The sequence below is a fragment of the Scyliorhinus canicula genome, chromosome 2 (assembly GCF_902713615.1).
Source record: "Scyliorhinus canicula chromosome 2, sScyCan1.1, whole genome shotgun sequence".
NCBI classification, from domain to species: Eukaryota; Metazoa; Chordata; class Chondrichthyes; order Carcharhiniformes; family Scyliorhinidae; genus Scyliorhinus; species Scyliorhinus canicula.
Genome location: NC_052147.1, coordinates 247,022,890 through 247,044,784, shown reverse-complemented (window position 1 = coordinate 247,044,784; position 21,895 = coordinate 247,022,890). Strand labels below are relative to the sequence as shown.

The 21,895-nt window shown below is 47.6% G+C and overlaps 1 protein-coding gene across 1 annotated transcript in view; it reads right to left on the bottom strand.

Annotated features, from left to right (window-relative positions):
* The window catches only part of spopla (speckle type BTB/POZ protein like a), a 251,904-nt gene that overhangs the window by 47,493 nt on the left and 182,516 nt on the right, over positions 1-21,895 (bottom strand). Inside the window, 1 exon segment of the mRNA XM_038789941.1 lies at positions 9,375-9,508. Within this exon segment, the coding sequence (XP_038645869.1) occupies positions 9,375-9,452 (78 nt within the window). The 5' untranslated portion in view covers positions 9,453-9,508.

Genomic DNA, 21,895 nt, shown 5'->3' with positions numbered 1-21,895 from the left:
TGACAGGTTTGATATAGAAAGGATGTTTCCTGTTGAGAGAGAAAAACTAGTACTGGGGCCTCTGATAAAAAAATAAGGGGTTGTCTGTTTAGGCCGAGAATGTTTCTCTCACAGAAGATAGAATCTCTTTGGAATTCTCTTCCACAAAAGGCGGTGGAAGCAGAGTTCTAAAGTATTTTTACGGCAGAGCTGGATAGATTCTTGGTCAGTAAGTGGGTGAAAGGTTATCATAGAATTTACAGTGCAGAAGGAGGCCATTCAGCCCAACGACGCTGCACCGGCCCTCACAAAGAGCACCCTATTCAAGCCCACGTATCTACTCTACCCCGTACCTCAGTAACACCCACTTAACCTTTTTTGGACACCAAGGGCAATTTAGCATGGCCAATCCACCTAACCCGCACATCTTTGGACTGTGGGAGGAAACCGGAGCACCTGGAGGAAACCCACGCAGACACGGGGAGAACGTGCAGACTACGCACAGACGGTGACCCAGCCGGGAATCGAACCTGGGACCCTGGAGCTGTGATAACCACTATGCTACCGTGCTGCCCATTATCTGGGTTAGATGGGAATGTTGAGTTGAGGTGACAATCAGATCAGCCATGATCTCATGGAATAGTGGAGCAGGCTCGAAGGGCCAAGTGGCCTACCCCTGCTCCTAATTCATATGTTCATATATACATAGACTGAAAAATAGACTGTTGAAAGAGTGCTCAGAAAATGAACAGTGATGTCTCACACCAGAAGAGAAAGAAAGGCAGGGTTCCACTGTTCCTAATGACGACTTCATATTCACAACAAAAACCCTCTCTAATAAATGCACGTCAAGCAGAATTCCAATCTAGAATTTCCAAGCTTTAACAAAAAGCTTGCAGGACATCGTAAGCCTAAAACAAAATCAGCAAAAACTAGGAACAAATGCTTGTAAAATAATACGGCAGGGGGGCGGAGTTGGTTTGAAAATAAATATTAAGTCACAAAATGTGAAGGAAATCTAGCACCCCTCCCAAAAGGAAATACGGAGGTTGAAACCTCTCAGATTATCTGTAATACAATCACCTGAGAAGGTCATTTGAACTTTAAAGATCAAAGAAAAAGAAAGGGAGATAAATAGATTATTGCAGTGATAAAATTAGTAGGACAATTCCACTTGTAGGAAAAAGTGGAACAATCCTTTAAAACTGAGATGAGGAGGCATTTCTTTAACGGGGGTGGTGAATCTGTGGAACACTTTGCCGCAGAAGGCTGTTGAGGCCAAATCACAGTGTGTTTAAGACAGAGATAGATAGGTTCTTTATTAATAAGGGGATCAGGGGTTATGGGGAGAAGGCAGGAGAAAGGGAATGAGAAAATATCAGCCATGATTGAATGGCGGAGCAGACTCAATGGGCCGAGTCGCCTAATTCTGTGCCTCTGTCTTATGGTCTAAATATGATAATTTGTTAAAGAATGGCTGAAATCAGGATACTGTCACTGTAGGCCACAATTACTATGAATTCAGTTTATCTTTACAGAAATTTAGAGAGCCAAGATGTTGATCTGTAGAAAGCATTAACATCCAATTGTCAAAAGATTCTCATAGCTACCAATATGAATGAACACAGGAGTTAAACAATATGAATGAACACAAGGGGCGGGATTCTCCCCTACCCAGCGGGGCGGGCCGTACCGGCGCCGAGCAGCGGCGTGAACCACTCCGGCATCAGGCCGCCCGGAAGGTGCGGAATCCTCCCCACCTTCAGGGGCTAGGCCGGCGCCGGCGTGTCACTGCCAGAAGCTGCGATTCCCGCTCCCGCCAAAACCCCGACACCGGAGAATTCAGCAGGCGGCGTCGGCGTGGGTTTCACGCCACCCCCAGCAATTCTCCAGCCCGATGGTGGGAGTCGGAGAATCACGCCCAAGAGATCAACTGAAAACAGAGAACAGAACAAGCTTCTTGAACGCGTGCAATGAAAATCCTGGGAAAATGCTAGCAAAGCGTTGACCTATTTTTGTACGACATGTCTCTTGCCACTCTATTCTTAGGTCTTCTTTTCCATTTCCTGATTAATGTTTTGGTTCATTTTTGCTGAATTTTAAAATCCTCAGGCTTACTTATGGAAGCATTATAAGCCTCCTGCTTTGATATAATACTATCTATCTTTACAGTTGTATAGAATTTTGGTAAGGCCGCTGTTATAACCTGCCTGCTTACCATTGGTTGGGGACTAATGGCAATCCCACAATCCTTTGGGAGTATGAGCTTCCCCAATAAGGGGGGGGCGGAGAAATCATTAGCAGATTCCCTGCATAAATAAAGCTGACCAATTTGGAACCGGCTAGAGGAGAGTGAGCAGCAAGGGAGTTGCTGCTGCTGTTGTGTATATATATGTTATTATAAATGTAATTTCTTTCTATCCTTCAACTCGTGCTGGATTCTTCGTGGCCCTCACAAAAGCCGCACTTGGAATATTGCGCACAATTCTGGTTGCCACACTAACAGAAGGATATGGAGGCTCTGGAGAGCATGCAGAGGGTGTTTACCAGGATGTTGTCTGGTCTGGAGAGTGTTAGCTGTGCGGAAAGGCTGAATAGACTTGGACTGTTTTCAATAGAACGACGGATGTGGAGAGGTGACCTGATTAGAGGTCTACAAGATTATGAGGAGCATGGTTAGAGTGGACGGGCAGGCACTCTTTCACAGGGTGGAGGGGTCAGTCACCAGGGGGAATAGGTTTCAGGTCATGGGGCAAGGTTTAGAGGCGATGTGGGAGACAGGTTTGTTTTTTTTTATACAGAGGGTGGTGAGTGCCTGGAATAAGGTTGTAGAAGCAGATACATTAATGGCATTCAAAAGGCATCGTGACAAATACACGGATGGAATGGGTATAGAGGTATACAGCACAAGGAAGTGCTAAGGGTTTTGGCCAACATTGCTATCATGACCAGTACAGGCACGGAGGGCCAAAGGGCCTGTTCCTGTGATGTATTGTTCTTTGTTCTCAACTCTTCTTGTTAACCACGATGGATTCTGTTGGGCTTTTGTGTATATTTGTTGCAAATTATGCATCAATTCTTTAAATGCTAGCCATTGTTTATCTAGTCATACATTTTAATGTGGTTAGCCAATTTAACCTTCAAATCTAAATAAAGCAACTACTTAGGTTCTGATGAAAGGTCACAACTTGAAACATTAACTCTCCAGACCTGCAGAGTATTTCCTGATTTTATGTTTTTAATACATAGGTACATGTCTATAGTTTTGGCCGTATATCACTTTCAAATCCAATATAAAAATCCATAACATTATGGTCACTCTTTCCTGGAGATCTCTTTTCTCACTGCTTAACACTAGTTCCTTAATATACAGATCTAGAAAATCATCTTGCATAAAACATTCATGACTCATCTTCACATTATTACTGAAAATTTGGTTTGGCCACCTGTGAAAAGATTAAAGTCTCTAAGCTTACTGTATTACTATTATATATGTAATACTTTCTACATCACAACAGTGCCAACACCTCGTACTTAATTTGCTGTAAAGCACTTTAGGATGTCTTGTGATTGTGTACAAATGCAAGCCTTTCTTTTGTTTCTTTTTCCTATTTTCTGATTTATAAGAACATAAGAACATAAGAACTAGGAGCAGGAGTAGGCCATCTGGCCCCTCGAGCCTGCTCCGCCATTCAATTAGATCATGGCTGATCTTTTGTGGACTCAGCTCCACTTTCCGGCCCGAACACCATAACCCTTAATCCCTTTATTCTTCAAAAAACTATCTATCTTTACCTTAAAAACATGTAATGAAGGAGCCTCAACTGCTTCACTGGGCAAGGAATTCCATAGATTCACAACCCTTTGGGTGAAGAAGTTCCTCCTAAACTCAGTCCTAAATCTACTTCCCCTTATTTGAGGCTATGCCCCCTAGTTCTGTGTTACCCGCCAGTGGAAACAACCTGCCCGCATCTATCCTATCTATCCCCTTCATAATTTTAAATGTTTCTATAAGATCCCCCCTCATCCTTCTAAATTCCAACGAGTACAGTCCCAGTCTACTCAACCTCTCCTCATAATCCAACCCCTTCAGCTCTGGGATTAACCTAGTGAATCTCCTCTGCACACCCTCCAGCGCCAGTACGTCCTTTCTCAAGTAAGGAGACCAAAACTGAACACAATACTCCAGGTGTGGCCGCACTAACACCTTATACAATTGCAATTATACATGACAACTGCGGAAACAATGGGCGCCACGGAAACAATCCCAACATTGTTTGCGGCCTCGAGGTTCCTTAGTCCTACCCATACTGACTACTTGATTTGCTGAGCTAAGATCCTTTCTATCCACCGTCCTTCATTCCATTCCTTATTATCAGGGCTACTCTTTCTCCTTTTTAATTTTGCTAATCTATTCTAAAAGCTATGGATCCTGGAATATTTCCTTCCAAACCCTTGTCACTTTGCCACCACCATGGCCAATAGATCAAGATGATTAATTTTTATCTATGCTATTAATTCATCTAATGTGCTGTGAATGCTTCCCACAGTCAGATATTTTGCCTTTTGTTTTCACTTTTTCAAATTTTCTTTGGCGTGACCTTATCGGTAATACCTTTTTTCTTTGTTAGTCAGGGTTAGGAAGAGCCACTTCGCTTTTAAGAATCAAAAATGTTGCTCTGGAGACTTCCTTTGATGTTTTTGAATGATCAGTTCCTACATCACCCTGCCCTGAGCTGGTTTTATTAGTTTGAAGCCTTGTCTAGTTATTTAAATCAACACAACTTTGATCCTAGTTCAGTTTAAGTGGAGCCTGCCTCAATAGAAAAGTTTCTTCTTTCCCCAGTATTAATGCTATTGTCCCAAGGAGTGAAACACCGGTCTCCCACATCATACTTTTAGCCACATACTGGATTCACCGCTATCCGGCGGGGTGGGCCGTACTGGCGCCGAGAGTGGTGTGAATCCTCCGTACCTTCAAGGGCTAGGTCGGCGCTGTGCCAACCAGTGGCAAAGGGCCTCCGCCAGTTGGCTTGAGTTGGCACATGTGCAGGAGCGCCAGCTGGCGTGATCCCAGTGCATGAATAGGGAGGGTTCTTCTCCGCGCCGGCCATGGTGGAACGTTACAGCAGCTAGCACGGAGGGAAAGAGTGTCCCCACGGCACAGGCCCGCCCACAGACCGGTGGGCCCTGACCGCGGGCCAGGCCAGGCCAGGCCAGGCCACCCCCCCCCCCCCCCCCACACGACTCTGCAGGCCGCCCGCAGAGCCAGGTCCCGCTGGTAAGGATTTACGCTGGTGGGACTGGCCGCAAATCGGCAGCCACTCAGCCCATCGCGGAGCGGAGAATCTCCCGGGGGGGGGGGGAAACAGTCCCCAACCGGCGCGACACGATTCCCGCCCCCGCCGAATAACCGGCACCGGAGAATCCGGCAGCCAGCGTCGGGGCGTGATTCACGCCGCCCCCCGGCGATTCTCTGGCCCGGCGGGGGGTCGGAGAATCCCGCCCATTAAACCTGTTAATCTGTTTATCCGTCTGCCAATTGGTGTGTGACTCAGCCAACAATCCAGAGATTCTTACCTTTGATGTTATGCCTTTTAATTTGGAGCCAAATGTTCAAACTCTTACAGCAGAACATCATTCCAAGATCTACCCATGTTGTTGGTTGAAGTTTTGCTTACAACTCATTGACTAGCACCAATATGAAGAAAGCAAAGCATCTCAAACATTCTCTTGTGGCCTCAAGGACAGCATCAGAGCTGCAGCAACACAAAACACCCTGGGCTGAATTCTCAGCTGTCAGGATTCTCCGTTTGCTGGCAGCCCAGGGGTTTCCCGGCGGCGTGGGGCTGCCCCACAATTGACCTGCTGGCGAAATGGAGAATCCCGATGGCGTGCCGCACCAGATGGAACAGCCAAAGCCACCAGTTTTAACTGAATGCCTTAACCTGCAAAATATGCCAGAAAAAAATGAAGCATTTCCATGTTTGATCATCTTTGGCAATTTGGGTGTTATGCTGGTTATTTATTTAAAAATGGGCTTGGCCCATTAGATACACAATATGTATATAGTGGTTCCATGTAGACAGGGAAAGAACCTAATTTGCACAGTTCATCTGTCTCTCTCCCTCAGCAGTTAGGATTGTTTTCTACCTGCTTGTCATGTGAAATGGTGGACTCTGAGTATTGTAATCTATAGAAGCAGCTGAAGAATACAAAGTCAATGTTGTAAAATTGTATCAGTGCACAGGAATTTGAAATTAGCAGCTCCAGGTTCAGGTGAAAATACCAACTCAAGCTCCAGGCTGATGTTACGACGTACATGTGTTAAAGGATGCTTTTTGCAAGCATTTTTAATGTTGAGTAACCAATGCTTATAGCTAAGTTTAGTAGGGTTTTCTTAAGAGTGGCAGAATTAAACGTTCTCCCCGTGTCTGCGTGGGTTTCCTCCGGATGTTCCGTTTTCATCCCACAAGTCCAGAAAGGCATGCTTATTAGGTGAATTGGACATTCTGAATTTACCCGAACAGGCACTGGACTAGGGGGTTTTCACAGTAACTTCATTGCAGTGTTAATGTAAGCCTACTTGTGACATTAATAAAGATTATTATTGTCTTTCTCCTAGCTACACACACTGACCTGAGCTCAGGAGGAAAAAGGCCAAAACAGCAAAGAAATGTTTGAGCAATTTAATAAGTTAGCTTCTGCAACCTCCAAGTTGAGGATTTAAAAATAAATTGAACTAACTGTTCAGTGTTCAGCCTCATTGTGAGCCAAACTGCTTTCTCATGCCTCAGTGTCAAATGAACTACTTGTGATTTTCTCATGTTTAGTCCATCAGGTGTTTAACACAACAGAAGAATTCATTGAGCCAATGCCAATAAGCCCTACAGACGTGCAACACTCCTCGGTATGACTCCACCAATATCACACTTTCATGTTAGGAATATAATAGTTACAGACAAGTTATGACATTTTATTAAATAGGTATTTGAGCATTTCCCAAACTGGCACTGTTAGGTCACAAAATTTACACTTAATTTAAAATTATATTAAACTGAAGAGAACGGAGATCTCGCTCTCTCGGGTGCTTGGCCTGTGAGTTTGTGTTTTTAAGCAAAACTTGCAATCCAATCCTACAATGGTTTAGCTCACTGGGCTAAATCGATGGATTTTAAAGCAGACCAAGCAGGTCAGCAGGTCGGTTCGATTCCCGTACCAGCCTCCCCGGACAGGCGCCGGAATGTGGCGACTAGGGGCTTTTCACAGTAACTTCATTGAAGTCTACTCGTGACAATAAGCGATTTTCATTCATTTCATTCATTCAATGGCTCCCTGCGGACTTGTCCCCTCTCAAAGCCCACCTCTGCGACACTGAAACACCTTGCCTTGTAAACAAGTAGAAATGCTCTAATTAGTTCCTCCAAACCCTTACTTCAATTATTTCTCAGAATTAAATAGATAATATAAGGTGTAAACATTTACAAAACTAGACATTCCTATGACCTCCCCGGGACCTTAGGGACCGAAAGTCTATCCACCATTAACACAGCTGCACTGACCATTGTTTACAGGTGTGCAAGCCTGAACCTTCTGCCCAGTAAAACATTGTGGGGACACCTTCCAATAATTAAGCTACCCAGACTTGAAAATAGACAGATTTCAGAACAGGTCCCACAATCTCCTTCATACCTCCATTTTATCCTAAATTATAGCGATAGTTGCAAAACATAATTTTACAAATATCATATTAGTAACAGGTTACATATGTCTTGTTGCAAATAAATTGCAGATATCCACCAACAGAAATAATGCACGATGGTGATTAAGCAACAACTACATATAAAAGATCGGATTCAAAAAATTGGATCCTGGGGCAGATTGCAGCAGTAGTGCATTAATAAGGCAAAGAAAAATCAAAATGTCAAGGGAAATAAGAGTCCCTGACTCCCATTTATGTATTTTTCTATCCAGTATTATCCTCAAGCAATCCACTGCTGCTCAGTTTTTAATAAATACTTTTACTTACAGTTCAAATAAGAAGATGCAAATCCTGTGAGTATAACTCCAGTAGGCTAGATGTTAGATCATTTAAGCTCACAACACTGCAGAATTTTAAGACACAATATCGAAAATTTCTTTGCCAGTCATGTGTGGCATGTCTTTTATCTATGTTTTGATCACTGTGAGGTTGCTCAAACCTCTTCTTCCTCCTAGGTAGAGTGCTTAAGCCTCTGGTTTTCTCTTTTCCAATTGTACAATTCGTTGGTCAGAAATCTTTCCTTCATCACACGGCATCAAAATAAACTTTAAAATACAATTGAGGTAATCGGTGCCCTTTAAATGTGGTGAATTCCAACAATTGTGAATTATCACATGCTCTGAGGAATAAATGGCATAGAGATTACTCGCTCAAACCATTATCTCCTTTTACAGCATGAATCATGGTGACCAGCCTTTTCCTCAGCTTCCAGGTTTGTCTGTGCCACCTTGGCTACTCCACTCCTCTTAGTCCTTGCTTGCGACTGAAGGACATGGGTTCTATTTTTATTTAAAACTCTGCCCAGAGGTCTCAGACTTACTCCTGATGTTGAAATCTACCTTAGTCTTGGCACTCATTCCAATATGTCCACTAATGACTCCAAAATGTGTTATCAGACACCTGGTATCAAAACACAGAATTCATTGCGTGTCAAAATCTTTCATGACTGAGTGAATTTGGGGCCTAATGATTCAGGCAAAAAATGATCTGTATGTATCAAGTTCACCTGACTTCTTCAATGATAAAAGGTTGCAAAAATTGGATATATTTCCCCGAGAGACATTAAAATGTTGGCCGAGCTGTTTCAGTCCCATCCACGGAGGGAATAATTGCAACCAGGACAGAAAATTTGATGGACCAGCCAAAAGTCCGTTAACTTCAGACCAGGACTAGAAAGTCCCAGCCATTAACTTGTTGGAGTCAGTAACAAACCATTTTGCCCTAAAAGACTGAATGGGAGGCCAGTGAGCAGCTCTGCAATGGGTAAGCCTGTCTCTCAGCAGCAACCATACCAGGCTGGCACAGTCTTGGCCAAAGGGATCATCTGCTTAGCAACTGCCAGGTTCCCCTGGTAATGCTTAACCACCTCAATGATAAGAAAAATGAGTGATCACCTCCAATATGGCTTGATTTCTGATTTTCCACGGCAGGAAATTCTGTGACTTTAGCTTACATATTATTCTGTGTCTTTGCACGTCCACCTGAGATATAAAATAGGACAACTCCACTTTTTAAAGCAAAAAGTAAATGGATATTATACTGTTCAAATCTGTTACTCTATTCCTTCCACATAAAACTAGGTAACCTGTTCCAGTTCAGCAATTAAGCACAGAAGCATTGGGATGTACAATACCTGTGTGTAACACCAACTCTCTGCCACAGGTCCACTCGACATCTCTCCAGGTGGAGGAGGAGTTGGCACCCTTGACATCGCCAGCTTCTCCGCCGTTTTGAATCTAGATGCCAGAGGGAATTTCAGGGCTTCTCCTGCAATGAAACACAATTAAATCAACAACCTCCAAATAGACAGTTGCAAGAGGGAGAATATAAGGTAAAATTCTGTGCAATTTAAATTTCAGAATATTGCAAATTATTCTATATGCAAAGTTTCAACAACTAACAAGCAGCAACAAGTACAGAAGTAGTATTAGTTTGAGCCACATGTAGTTCTCATATAAACATACATTATAAACTTCAGCACTCATCTCAATTCTCCATTTCCAATCTTTGCCACTCATACAGTGGTTCTGGAGAGAAGCTGAAGTTCCCACATACAGCCAAATACAACTTTCTGAGACATGTTACGGTACTTGAATGAGTGACACCTAAAAAGGGGATCTATGCAACAAGATAGGCATTGGAATAATAAAGCTCCCAGAAAGGAATTTTTTAATGATAATTTAGGTGTTTAAGGCCAGGCTTCATTCACAAATGGTTTGAGAGAGAAATGTTTTAGGGTAAAAGAAAGGAGGGTTTCGGGGAACTCTGAAAAGATTTAGCACAAGTTTTCAGAGCCACAGATCCAGAATTTAAGTTTAAACAATCTCAAATATGGGAGAAGATTTCAGAATCTGCAAAAGGTTAGAATACTAAAGAATTTTGAAGGTGAAGTTTCAAGAGAGGTTGCATAGAATCGTAGCACGTAGAAGGAAGCCATTCAGCCCACTGTATCTATGCTGACTCTTTGAAGAGATATTTATTCCAACAGCCTAGGTTTCTTTTTTTTTAAATAAATTTTATTCAAGTTTTTCAACAACAAATTTTCTCCCCACAGTTAAAGTAGACACGGTTTGGTTCTACACCGAAACAAGAACCCCCCCCCGCAAAACAGAATAATAAATGATAACAGACAACAATACAAGAAAGAAGAAAATAACAAGCCCACCGTCGCAAAAACAAACCCCCTTAACCAGCCCTGAACCCACCCCCCCCCCCCAGGTTGCCCCCCCCCAGGTTGCTGCTGAGACTGACCACCCTCTACCCTTTTGCCAGGAAATCAAGAAAGGGCTGCCACCGCCGAAGAGCCCCTGTACCAACCCCCTCGGGGCAAACTTAACCTTCTCCAGCTTGATAAACCCAGCCATGTCGTTGATCCAGGCCTCCGAACGCATGTCCCTCCACTGTAACAGAATCCTGCGCCGGGCTACTAGAGACGCAAAGGCCAGAATGCCGGCCTCTCTCGCCTCCTGCACTCCCGGCTCTGAAGCTACCCCAAAAATCGCGAGCCCCCAGCCCGGCCTGACCCGAGACTTCAGACAAAGTCCCCGCCACCCCCTTCCAAAACCCCTCCAAGGCCGGACATGCCCAAAACATATGGGTGTGGTTCGCTGGGCCTCCCGAACACCTCCCGCACCTGTCTTCCCCTCCAAAGAACCGGCTCATCCTGGCCCCTGTCATGTGCGCCCTATGCAGCACCTTCAGCTGAATTAAGCTGAGCCGTGCGCAAGAAGAGGACGAGTTCACCCTCTCCAGGGCGTCCGACCACGTTCCATCCTCAATCTCTTCCTCTAGTTCTTCCTCCCACTTCGCTTTGAGCTCCTCTACTGAGGCCTCCTCCTCCTCCTGCATCAACTGATTAATTGCCGAGATCTTCCCCTCACCGACCCACGTCCCCGAGAGCACCCTATCCTGCACCCCCCTTGGCGGCAACCGCGGAAACTCCGCCACCTGCCGTTTAACAAATGCCCTGATCTGCATATACCTGAAAGCGTTCCCAGGGGGGAGGTTCCACTTCCCCTCCAGCTCCTCCAGAGTCGCGAACTTCCCATCAAGGAAGAGGTCCCCAATCTGTCTGATGCCTGCCCTGTGCCAACTCCCAAATCCACCGTCCATTCTCCCCGGTGCAAAACGGTGATTGCCCCGTATCGGGGCCCAGACTGAGGCCTTCACTTCCCCCCTATGCCGCTTCCACTGCCCCCAGAGTTTGAGGGACGCCACCACTACCGGAGTCATGGAGTACTTTGCCGAGGGGAGTGGAAGTGGGGCCGTCACCAAAGCCTCCAGACTCGTACCCACACAGGACGCCACCTTCAATCTCTTCCATGCGTCACCCTCCCCCTCCGTCACCCACCTGCGAATCATTGCCACATTCACCGCCCAGTAATACCCACACAGGTTGGGCAACGCCAAACCTCCTCCCTCCCTTCTTCGCTCCAAAAATACCCTCCTTACTCTCGGGGCCTTCCGCGCCCACACGAACCCGAGAAAAGCCTTTGGGATCAATATGGGGAGGCACTGGAAAAGAAACAAAAACCTCGGGAGCACAGTCATCTTAATCGACTGGACCCTGCCCGCCAACGAGAGCGGCAGCGCGTCCCACCACCTGAACTCTTCCTCCATCTGCTCCACCAGCCTCGAAAAGTTAAGCCTGTGCATGGCCCCCCAGGTCCTAGCTATCTGGACCTCAAGATATCTAAAGCTCCTCTCAGCCCTCTTCAACGGGAGCTTACCTATCTCCCTCTCCTGATCCCCCAGGTGCAGGACAAACAGCTCACTTTTCCCCACATTGAGCTTGTAACCCGAAAAGTCCCCAAACTCCTCAAGTATCTTCAACACCTCTGGAATCCCCTCAGCCGGATCAGTGACGTACAAAAGTAGATCATCTGCGTACAACGACAGCCGGTGTTCCCCCCCCCCCCCCCCCCCCCCCCCCGCACAATCCCCCTCCAACTCTTCGAATCCCTCAGCCCACGGCTAGGGGCTCAATCGCTAACGCGAAGAGCAGGAGAGACAAGGGGCACCCCTGCCTCGTCCCCCTGGAAAGCCGAAAGTCCTCCGACCTCCTCCCGTTCGTCATCACACTCGCCACCAGGGAGCTGTACAGTAACCTCACCCAGCTGATGAACCCCTCACCTGTCTGCATACTTCCCAGCGCCTCCTTCAGTTCCTCTAGTTCAATTGGGGCCCCCAGACCCTCCACCTGCTCATCCCCTACTCTTGGGAACTTCTAGTCCAGCTCATCCACCAGCCGCTGAGCACAGTGGCTGCGTTCTCACCCAGGGAAAAGCCGAATCAGCGCCCTTAAAAGAGCCCGAATGTCCAAAAATAGCGGGAGCTACTGAACGTGCGGCTTAGCTCCGCATCACCGCAACCGGAAGTCCCATCCCCGCTTCTTCAATGGCCTTGGTAAGATATTTTCACAGTTGTTCCCTCTGCTGCTAGAATTCAGCTTTCATAAAGGCCCTCAAGTCAGCTTGAGGCCTCTAAGCCCGCCCTTCCTCCGTCTGCATGCTGGAAGAGGATTTTATATTTGCTGCAGCTTCAGCCAAATGTTTCACTGTTTCTGCGGGTCTGGTAACCAAGAAACATATCATTCCTGGGGGAAAGTACTCCTCCAACATTCACCTACGCCTTTTCATCAAAATTCCATCCCGTATTGATTAAAAAAGAGCTCTTTTCTGTGACCTTAGGCAGGAGCTGCCTTGTGTGTGACCACTCACTCCATGGTGCACACCGGAAGCCCCCAACCTAGGTTTCTAATCACCAAGCCAAGTATATGGGGATATGTCAACAAAGTAAGTTACAATCCAGAAAGATATGTTGTAGGGTAATTTGGGCATTCTGAATTCTCCCTCTGTGAACTTGAACAGGTGCCGGAATGTGGCGAATAGGGGCTTTTCACAGTAACTTCATTGCAGTAAGTTGTACTTGTGACAATACAGATTGTTATTATAATTCATGCCGAGTTAGTTAAATTAGGAAGACGAAAATGACTAAACAAGACTGAGGGAGGCACGGTAGCACAGTGGTTAGCACTGCTGCCTCCGTTCCAGGGACGCGGGTTGGTTCAATTCCCGTCTCAGGTGACTATCTGTGTGGTTTTGAAAATGAAAATCGCTTTATTGTCACGAGTAGACTTCAAATGAAGTTACTGTGAAAAGCCCCTAGTCGCCACATTCCAGCACCTGTTCGGGGAGGCTGGTACGGGAATTGAACCGTGCTGCTGGCCTGCCTTGGTCTGCTTTCAAAGCCAGTGATTTGGCCCTGTGCTATACCAGTCCAAAGAAGTGCAGGTTATAATTGCCCTTTAGTGTCCAAAAGGTTAGGTGGGGTTACTGGATTACAGGGATGGGGTGGAGGCGTGGGCTTAAGTAGGTGCTCTTTCCAAGGGCAGGTGCAGACTCGATGGGCCGAATGGCCTCCTTCTGCACTGTAAATTCTATGATTCTATGATTCATCACAAACATGTCCTCTAGTTGACCCTAAAGCAATAATGGATCCCATTCAACTTGCTACTCAAGTCATCAAAAGAAAGCCTTAATGGTGGATGCCTACTAAGGAAAACTGACCACCAGTATAGACGATGGTATGGATTCTCTGTTCCTGTGTCTAAGTGCTGACACCAACGGAGGGTCCGTGGTGTTTCATGATGGAAAAATCAGAGCGAAACCCGTATCGATTCTGCTATCAGTGGGGGGCTAGCACTGGCGCCACGTGAAACACCCGCGGAACGCGCAGAAAACGGTTGGAGAATCATCCTGTCCATGCTGCGCATGCACAAGGCTGACAAGCTGCAGCCGCGCATACGGCTACACCCCCCCCCCCCCCACCCCACACGCACCGATCGTGCCAGAAAAGATGGTGCCGGCAGTGCTGGACCGGGTATCCACCCACCTCGACCCCACAGCCCACCTCCTGGCCATCCCCAACCACTCCTCCCCCCCCCCCCCCTCTCTCTCCCCCCCCCCCCCCCCCCCCCCCCCCCCCCCCCCCCCCAGCCCTGGCAGAAGCCCCCAGGCCAGAGACATGGATCTCGGCCAAATGTGGCGGTGCTGGACACTGTCCGCACGCCCGCTCTATCTCTGCAGCCACCTCAGCAGGCTCACGGCCGCTGAGACTACACATGGCCCGCGCCGTCAGGAACGTGGACCATCGGAGGTGGAGCATCGCAGATGGCCCACTAATGACATTCCAACAGTGTTGTGAATGCACCCGCCGCATGTCCCGATGACGCTGATTGAGGGGGCAGAGCATCACGACCCTGTGTCAAACCGGCATCGGCTGCGATTCCGGCATTGGGAGCCATTCTCCATCTGACCGACGTTGCCGATTTCGGCATCAGGCAACGGAGAGTACCGCCTGAAACATTTAAATTCACATAGTTTGTAATCTTGGTCGTAATTGCCATGTTGTTACTAAGTGAATCCTAGTGGTGCAATATTGTGAGGCTTTAAGCTCAGTACTCAATAATTTAGATTCTGCTGATTTACTGCGACAACCAATACTTAACCTTGTGATGGTAATTAATGTAGGTTTCAAAGGTAATTAAGTCTTCGTAATTTCTCTATGTAACTGGCAAGCAACAATTTGCACTTCATTGAGTGATACTGTGAGCTTAACTTGGTTGACCTAGTTAACGAGCAGTGGGCACAATTGAACAGAACAATTGCCAAGTGTCATTTTGGGTGCGATTGGGTGGGATGTTTCTCAACGGCTGTGTTGGCAAGATTGCGGCCCGTATTTAATGGCTTAGTGCTGGGAATGAGCCCCCACGAGCATCTTGCCATCATTGACTGTCTCAGCGACACAGTGGACATACATCTGGGGCACGATCTGGTAAGCACCACACAGTTGCTGATGCACATCAGGCAGAGGTGCAACATCCAAGGGAGTCAGCAGTCGAAGGTCTCAGCTGAGTCCCAGTCAGATGTCGAGACTCTGGACAAGGGTATCCCAGAGCTGTTGTAGATGCGAGGATATGGTTGTGAGATTCTGGAGGGATGTCAGCTATATTCAGGTGAGTGCACAGCTGGTTGGAGGACTCCCAAAACCTACGGGCGCAGGAGATGATTCCGACAACGCATGGCACTGAGGCCAACACTGTTGAGTGGCAACTGCAGTGGAAAGATTGCAGCACAAGGTCAGTGTCTTGAGTAGTGGTGTCCACGGCATGGCTCAGATGTGACGACTGTGGTTGAGGGTCCCAAAATCATGTCCCAGTCGCTAAGGGACATGTCCCATATGCAGGTGGACATTGCCAAGGCACACCAGAGCGCAGACTAGTCACTGAGGAGCGTTGCTGAGGGATGGTGCAGACAACGGGGAGGCAACAGGAATGGCAGAGCCAGATGAGCTCACTCCAGCTGCACCTCCATCCAATGGAGGCCCCAGAGCCCTCTGGGCACCGTCAGCAGAGGAAACGCTGGAGGCCAACCAGAGGCCTGCCACCAAGGAGAAAACGGCATTCTCCCGGTTTTCCGAATCCCTCCTCCCGACACCGGTACATCTCAAGGACAGCAGACAGAACAGCGTGGCACAGCAAAGCCAGTGACACCAGTATGTTGGCCCTCCAGAGGATGTCCACCAAAGGCCAAAAGGCGTGAAAAGCAGCAGGCTGCCTCCATCTTCGGGACACACCTGGATGTAGTAGTAGACTTCGCAAGATCAAAAAGATTGAGGATCACCGATTGGGCACGATCAAATGTTCACAAGTAAAACATGTTACACCTGATACACATGCAGCCTCTGTCACGTTAATACTTAGTGGGCCTTCCTGCACCCTCACCCCTGTTGCCCTCCTCTCCCCCCCCATCCCCGGGCACAGTGATCAAAGATCAAACGCCCCGATGCAGACTCCAGAGGATGGGTGTGAGCGTGCTGTCAGCAAAAAGACAGGGAGTCAGACTTTAGCATAAACTGACAGGCACCAGATCTTGCCTCACAGTGAGTGATCATCATTCTCCTGTCTTGTATATTGACCTGCCTATAGTGCTGACACAGGCCATCACCCTGGAGTGATGTTACACAGATCCAAGGAGCGTATAGCAGGATAGTCAAAAATTGGGGTGGGCGGGATGAAGGAAGGGATTGGGATGGGGGTGAAGGAGGGGAATGGGGGTGGAATGAAGGAGGGGAATGGGGTATGGGATGTGTGGGGAGAGCTGATGAACAAAGCCTTGTCCTATGAGAATTGGGTGAGGAGGGGGGCCTCCTTGGTCCTCCAGGAATGCTGGACTCATGCCGCTGCCCCGGGGTCCTGCCTGGGCTCGTCCTCCTGGTCCATCTCCTTCTTCCCCTCTTCCTCCAGCATGTCGCCTCGCTGCAGAACTTGGTTGTGGAGGGCACAGCAGACCAGCAAAAAGTGGGAGACCCCCCTGGGGGGGGGGGGGGGTGTTCTGCAGTGCACCACAAGAGTGCCCCAGGCATCGGAACTGCATTTGCAGCAGTCCGAGGCACCGCTCAATGACAGCACAGGTGGAAACACGGGCCACTTTCGCACCTCCAGCCTCGCAGTGGCATCATCAGTCACGACTCAGCGGGTACCTCATCCTGAGGTGGTCCTCGAAGATGCCGAGGATCTCCAAGTGCCCCAGGATGTAGCTAACACCCCTTGGGAAGCTTGCACACACATGCATGATCCGGAGGCAGTGCTCACACCGGAGTTGAACATTCAGGAGTGGAGCCCCTTCCTGTTAATGTAGGGCACTCCCTGATGCCCTGGTGCATGCAAGGCGACGTGTGCACCAATTACCACCTGGGGCATCCCAGCGATGGCAGAGAATCCTGTAGCCCAGGCATCTTGGTGGGCTTGATTTAGCTCAATGTTGATAAAGACTGATGCTTAGGCCTACGGGGCATCTGTGATCTTGTGGATGTATTTCTGGACTGTTGGCTTGTGAAAGGCTGTACAAGTCCCCACTCGAGCCCTGGAACGAATTGGCATAGAACTTAAGGGCTGCAGTGACCTTCACGGCCAACGTGAGTCTTCCTCCTCCACGCAGTGCCAAGTCTGCAAGAATATGGCACAGGTGCCGCACTGTCTCTTTGTCGAGACAGAGTCTCCTGGGGCAAATGCTGTCCATCATCTCATCGAAAGACCAACGACACCTGAACAACTTGGGCCATTGCTGGCGTCCCCCTCTGGATTCCTCCTCGGCGGCATGGGCGGCTGGGTCTTCAGGGTGTGTGGAGTGCCGCCTCCAGCCTGCAGCGACGCTGCTGCCTTCTCCAGCATTTGACCACCTGGACTGCCACCAGCACCACTAGGGCATCCTCTGCGGGACCAACGCCACCATCAATTTTGGCATGCATAAGAAAGGAGAGAAGGAAAATGGAATCTCCTGTTAACCTTGGTCCACAGCACGGTGGCACAGTGGTTAGCATTGCTGCCTCACAACGCTAGGGACCTGGGTTTAATTCCAGCCTTGGGTCACCGTCTGCCTTCTCCCCGTGTCTGTGTGGGTTTCCTCCGGGTGCTCCAGTTTGGTGCCGCATACACCAACCGCACCCATGTCACAAATCTCTGCCTAAACCCAAGCCTTCCCAAAACCTCGAACAAGTACCGCCACTCCACCCGATCAAATGCCTTCTCCGTGTCCATAGACACCACCGCCTCCAGTATCAGTACCCCCGACGGATTAATCACCACATTCAACAGCCGTCTTACATTACTCGCCAGCTGCCTGCCCTTCACAAAGCGCTTTTGATCTTCTGCAACCATCCCCCTTTACATAATCCTCCATCCTCCCCGCCAGCAACTTGGCCCATACTTTCATATCCGTGTCAATAGTCATATGGGCCTACATGACCCACATTCCACCAGGTCCTTCCCCTTTATCGGGATCAGTGCGATTACTGCCTGCATCATTGTCTTTGGCAGTACCCCCTTCTCCAGTGCTTCATTAAACGCCCCCAACACATATGGTGCCAGGTCCATCGTAAATTCCTTATAAAATTCCGCTGGGGACTCATCCGGACCGGGGGCCTTCCTTGGCTTCATACCCCTGATACTATCCAGCACCTCCCTCAGCCCCAGAGGCTCCTCCTATGACTGCCTCTTTGCTTCCTCCACCTGGGGAAATTTCAGCTCGTCCAGAAATTGTCCCATGCCCCCTCTCTCCCCCGGGTCCGCCCTGTAAAGTCCCTGGTAGTATTCCCTAAACGCCTCGATTTTCTTCCCTGGCTCCGACATCACATCCCCTGCTCCAGTCCATATCTTCAATATTTCCCGGGATGCAGCCTGCCTCCGCAGCTGGTGCACCAGCATGTGGTTCGTCTTCGCCCCATACTCATCTTGCACCTCTCTTGCCCTACGCAGTTGCCCTACCGCCCTCCCCATTGCCAGCCTGTCAAAACGCCCTTGCAACTTTTTCCTCCTCGCCAATCCCTCCATGGTAGGCACGCTCAAACATTCACAGTCCTCCTCCATTATCCCTCACTAGACGGTCATGTTCCTCCCACCTTTCTCCGGCCTCTGCTCTCATCCCGAATAAAACCGAATCTCCAGCCAGTGGGGCACATGGTCCGAGATAACTATCCCCGCATACTCTACCCCCTCCACCACAACCAAAATCACCCGACTCACTACAATGTAATCTATCCTTGAATAAACCGTACACACATGTGAAAAGAAGGAATACACTCCCATATGTTTTTACTCCGTGTTAATTAATAACAGTTCAGAACAGAACCTTCGGCCCATCGAGTCTGCACTGACACATGAAAACACCCGATTTGCCAACCTAATCCCATTTGCCAGCACTTGGCCCATAGCTTTGAATGTTATGACATGGCAAGTGTTCATCCAGGTACTTTTTAAAGGATATGAGGCACCAGCCTCTACCACCCTCCCAGGGAGTGCATTTTAGATCGTTACCATCCTCTGGGTTAAAGGTTTTTCTTCACATCCTCCCTAAACATCCTGCCCTCACCTTGAACTTGTGTCCCTTTGTGACTGACCCTTCAACTAAGGGGAACAACTACTTCCTATCCACATGGTCTATGTCCCTCATAACTTTATGCACCTCAATCAGGTCACCCGTCAGTCTTCTGTGCTCCAATGAAAACAACCCAAGCCTATCCAACCTCTCTTAATTTAAATGTTTCATCCCAGGCAACATCCTGGTGAATCTCCTCTGCAACTCTGCAGGGCAATCACAGTCAGCACCAGTCACATGACAAGCTGAGACAAGTTGGGCTAATCCGGAGTTACCAGTGTGCATTTTCAACTCATCACGTGTATCGATCTATAGAATTTGCTATTCTGCCATCAGGAATAGTTGACGACTTTGATATAACTGGAATGTTATCCGAGTTGAATACTTGCAATTTCACTGTATATCAAGATAAACTGATTGAGCTGCCACCATTGTTAGTTCTACTTTCGACATTGACCACACAACATAGTTTGCACAATGCATTCAAAACAAAAATCTCCTTGCATAACTGTAGCCTTGCAAAATTGGAATTCGACTGATTCGTTTTCAGTTATTTATATATTTTCAAAGGCTTCAATAAGAAAAAAAAAGGAGAAAATAAACTGCATCTTAATAACCCAGATTTGACAACTTCAAATCGCTTTGAATACCACACTTCTACCAAATATAAACCCTCCTGATTCTTGGATTATAAGATCAAACAAACGTGTCAAATAATGTCATTTTGAACTGCAAGCTCAACAAACCTTCCTTTTCAAGATAATAGCTCACAAATAGATTTGTTTTTAATCTGAAAATTATATTTACCTGACTCTCACCATATATGCTGAAGTGAGAGACCCTCCTATGCATAATACACAGTAAAATGTCAATTACTTGACTGCAGGTGAATGAATGCACTGTTTCAGCCAACTAAGTGTGTACACATGAATAATGACAGCTCAGTCACTTTTGGTTAAGATACTATCCATGGGCTGGGAGCTTCAATGGCAAAGCCAGCATTGCTCATCTCCAACTGCCTTTGAGAATGTGGTATTGAGTTGCCTTTTTGAACTGCTGCAGCCGATGTAGTGAAAATGCTCGTACATTGCTGATAGATAGGAAGTTAATACCATAAGACTATAAGACATAGGAGCAGAATTATGCCACTCGGCCCATCGAGTCTGCTCCGCCATTCAATCATGGCTGATATTTACTCATCCCCATTCTCCTGCCTTCTCCCCATAACCCCCGATCCCCTTAGTAATCAAGAACCTATCCATCTCTGTCTTAAAGACACTCAGTGATTTGGCCTCCACAGCCTTCTGCGGCAAAGAGTTCCACAGATTCACCACCCTCTGGCTGAAGAAATTCCTCCTCAATTCTGTTTGAAAGGATCATCCCTTTCGTCTGAGATGGTGTCCTCGGTTCTAGTTTTTCCTACAAGTGGAAACATCCTATCCACGTCCACTCTATCTGGGCCTCGCAGTATCTAGTACGTTTCAATACGATCCCCCCTCATCCTTCTAAATTCCAGCGCGTACAGACCCAGAGTCCTCAACTGTTCCTCATACGACAAGTTCTTCACTTCAGGGATCATTCTTGGGAACCTTCTCTGGATGCTTTCCAAGGCCAGCACATCCTTCCTTAGCTATGGGGCCCAAAACTGCTCACAATACTCCAAATGGGGTCTGACCAGAGCCTTATACAGCCTCACATGTACATCCCTGGTCTTGTATTCTAGCCCTCTTGACATGAATGCTAACATTGCATTTGCTGACTGAACCTGCACATTAACCTTAAGAGAATCGTGAACAAGGACCTGCAAGTCCCTTTGTGCTTCTGCTTTCCGAAGCATTTCCCCATTTAGAAAACAGTCTTGCCTAGATTTCTCCTTCCGAAGTGCATAACCTCACACTTTTTCACATTGTATTTCATTTGCCACTTCATTGTCCACTCTCCTAGCCTGTCCAAGTCCTTCTGTAGCCCCCTTGCTCCCTCAATACTACCTGTCCCTCTACAGATCTTTGCATCATCTGCAAATTTAGCAACAGTGCCTTCAGTATCTTCTTCCAGATCATTAATGTATATTGTAAAAAGTTGTGGTCCCAGCACAGACCCCTGAGACACACCACTAGTCACCGGCTGCCATCCTGAAAAAGACCCTCTATCCCCACTCTTTGCCTTCTGCCAGTCAGTCAATCCTCTATCCATGCCAGGATCTTACCCTTAACACCATGGGCTTATAACTTACCCAACAGTCTCCTATGCGGCACATTGTCAAAGGCCTTCTGGAAATCTAAATAAATCACGTCCACGGATTCTTTGTCTAACTTGCTTGTTACCTCCTCAAAGAACTCAAACAGATTTGTCAGACACGACCTTCCTTTCACAAAACCGTGCTGACCCAGTCCTATTTTACCATGCGCTTCCAAGTGCTTCGCAATCTCATCTTCAATAACAGACTCTAAAATCTTACCAATGACCAAAGTCAGGCTAACCGGCCTATAATTTCCCATTTCTGCTTCCCTCCCTTCTTAAACAGTGGGATTACATTAGCCACCTTCTAGTCTTCTGGGACCCTTCCTGCCTCCAGTGGAGTTCCAGGATTTTTGATCCAATGACGGTACTGTGACCTATTTGTCATTCTATTTGAATGTTGTGTAACAGCTTGTCTAGAGGTGCAACTAGACTTTTGCACAAGTCTTCAGCACGGCAGCTAGATGTTTTCAAGGTCCAT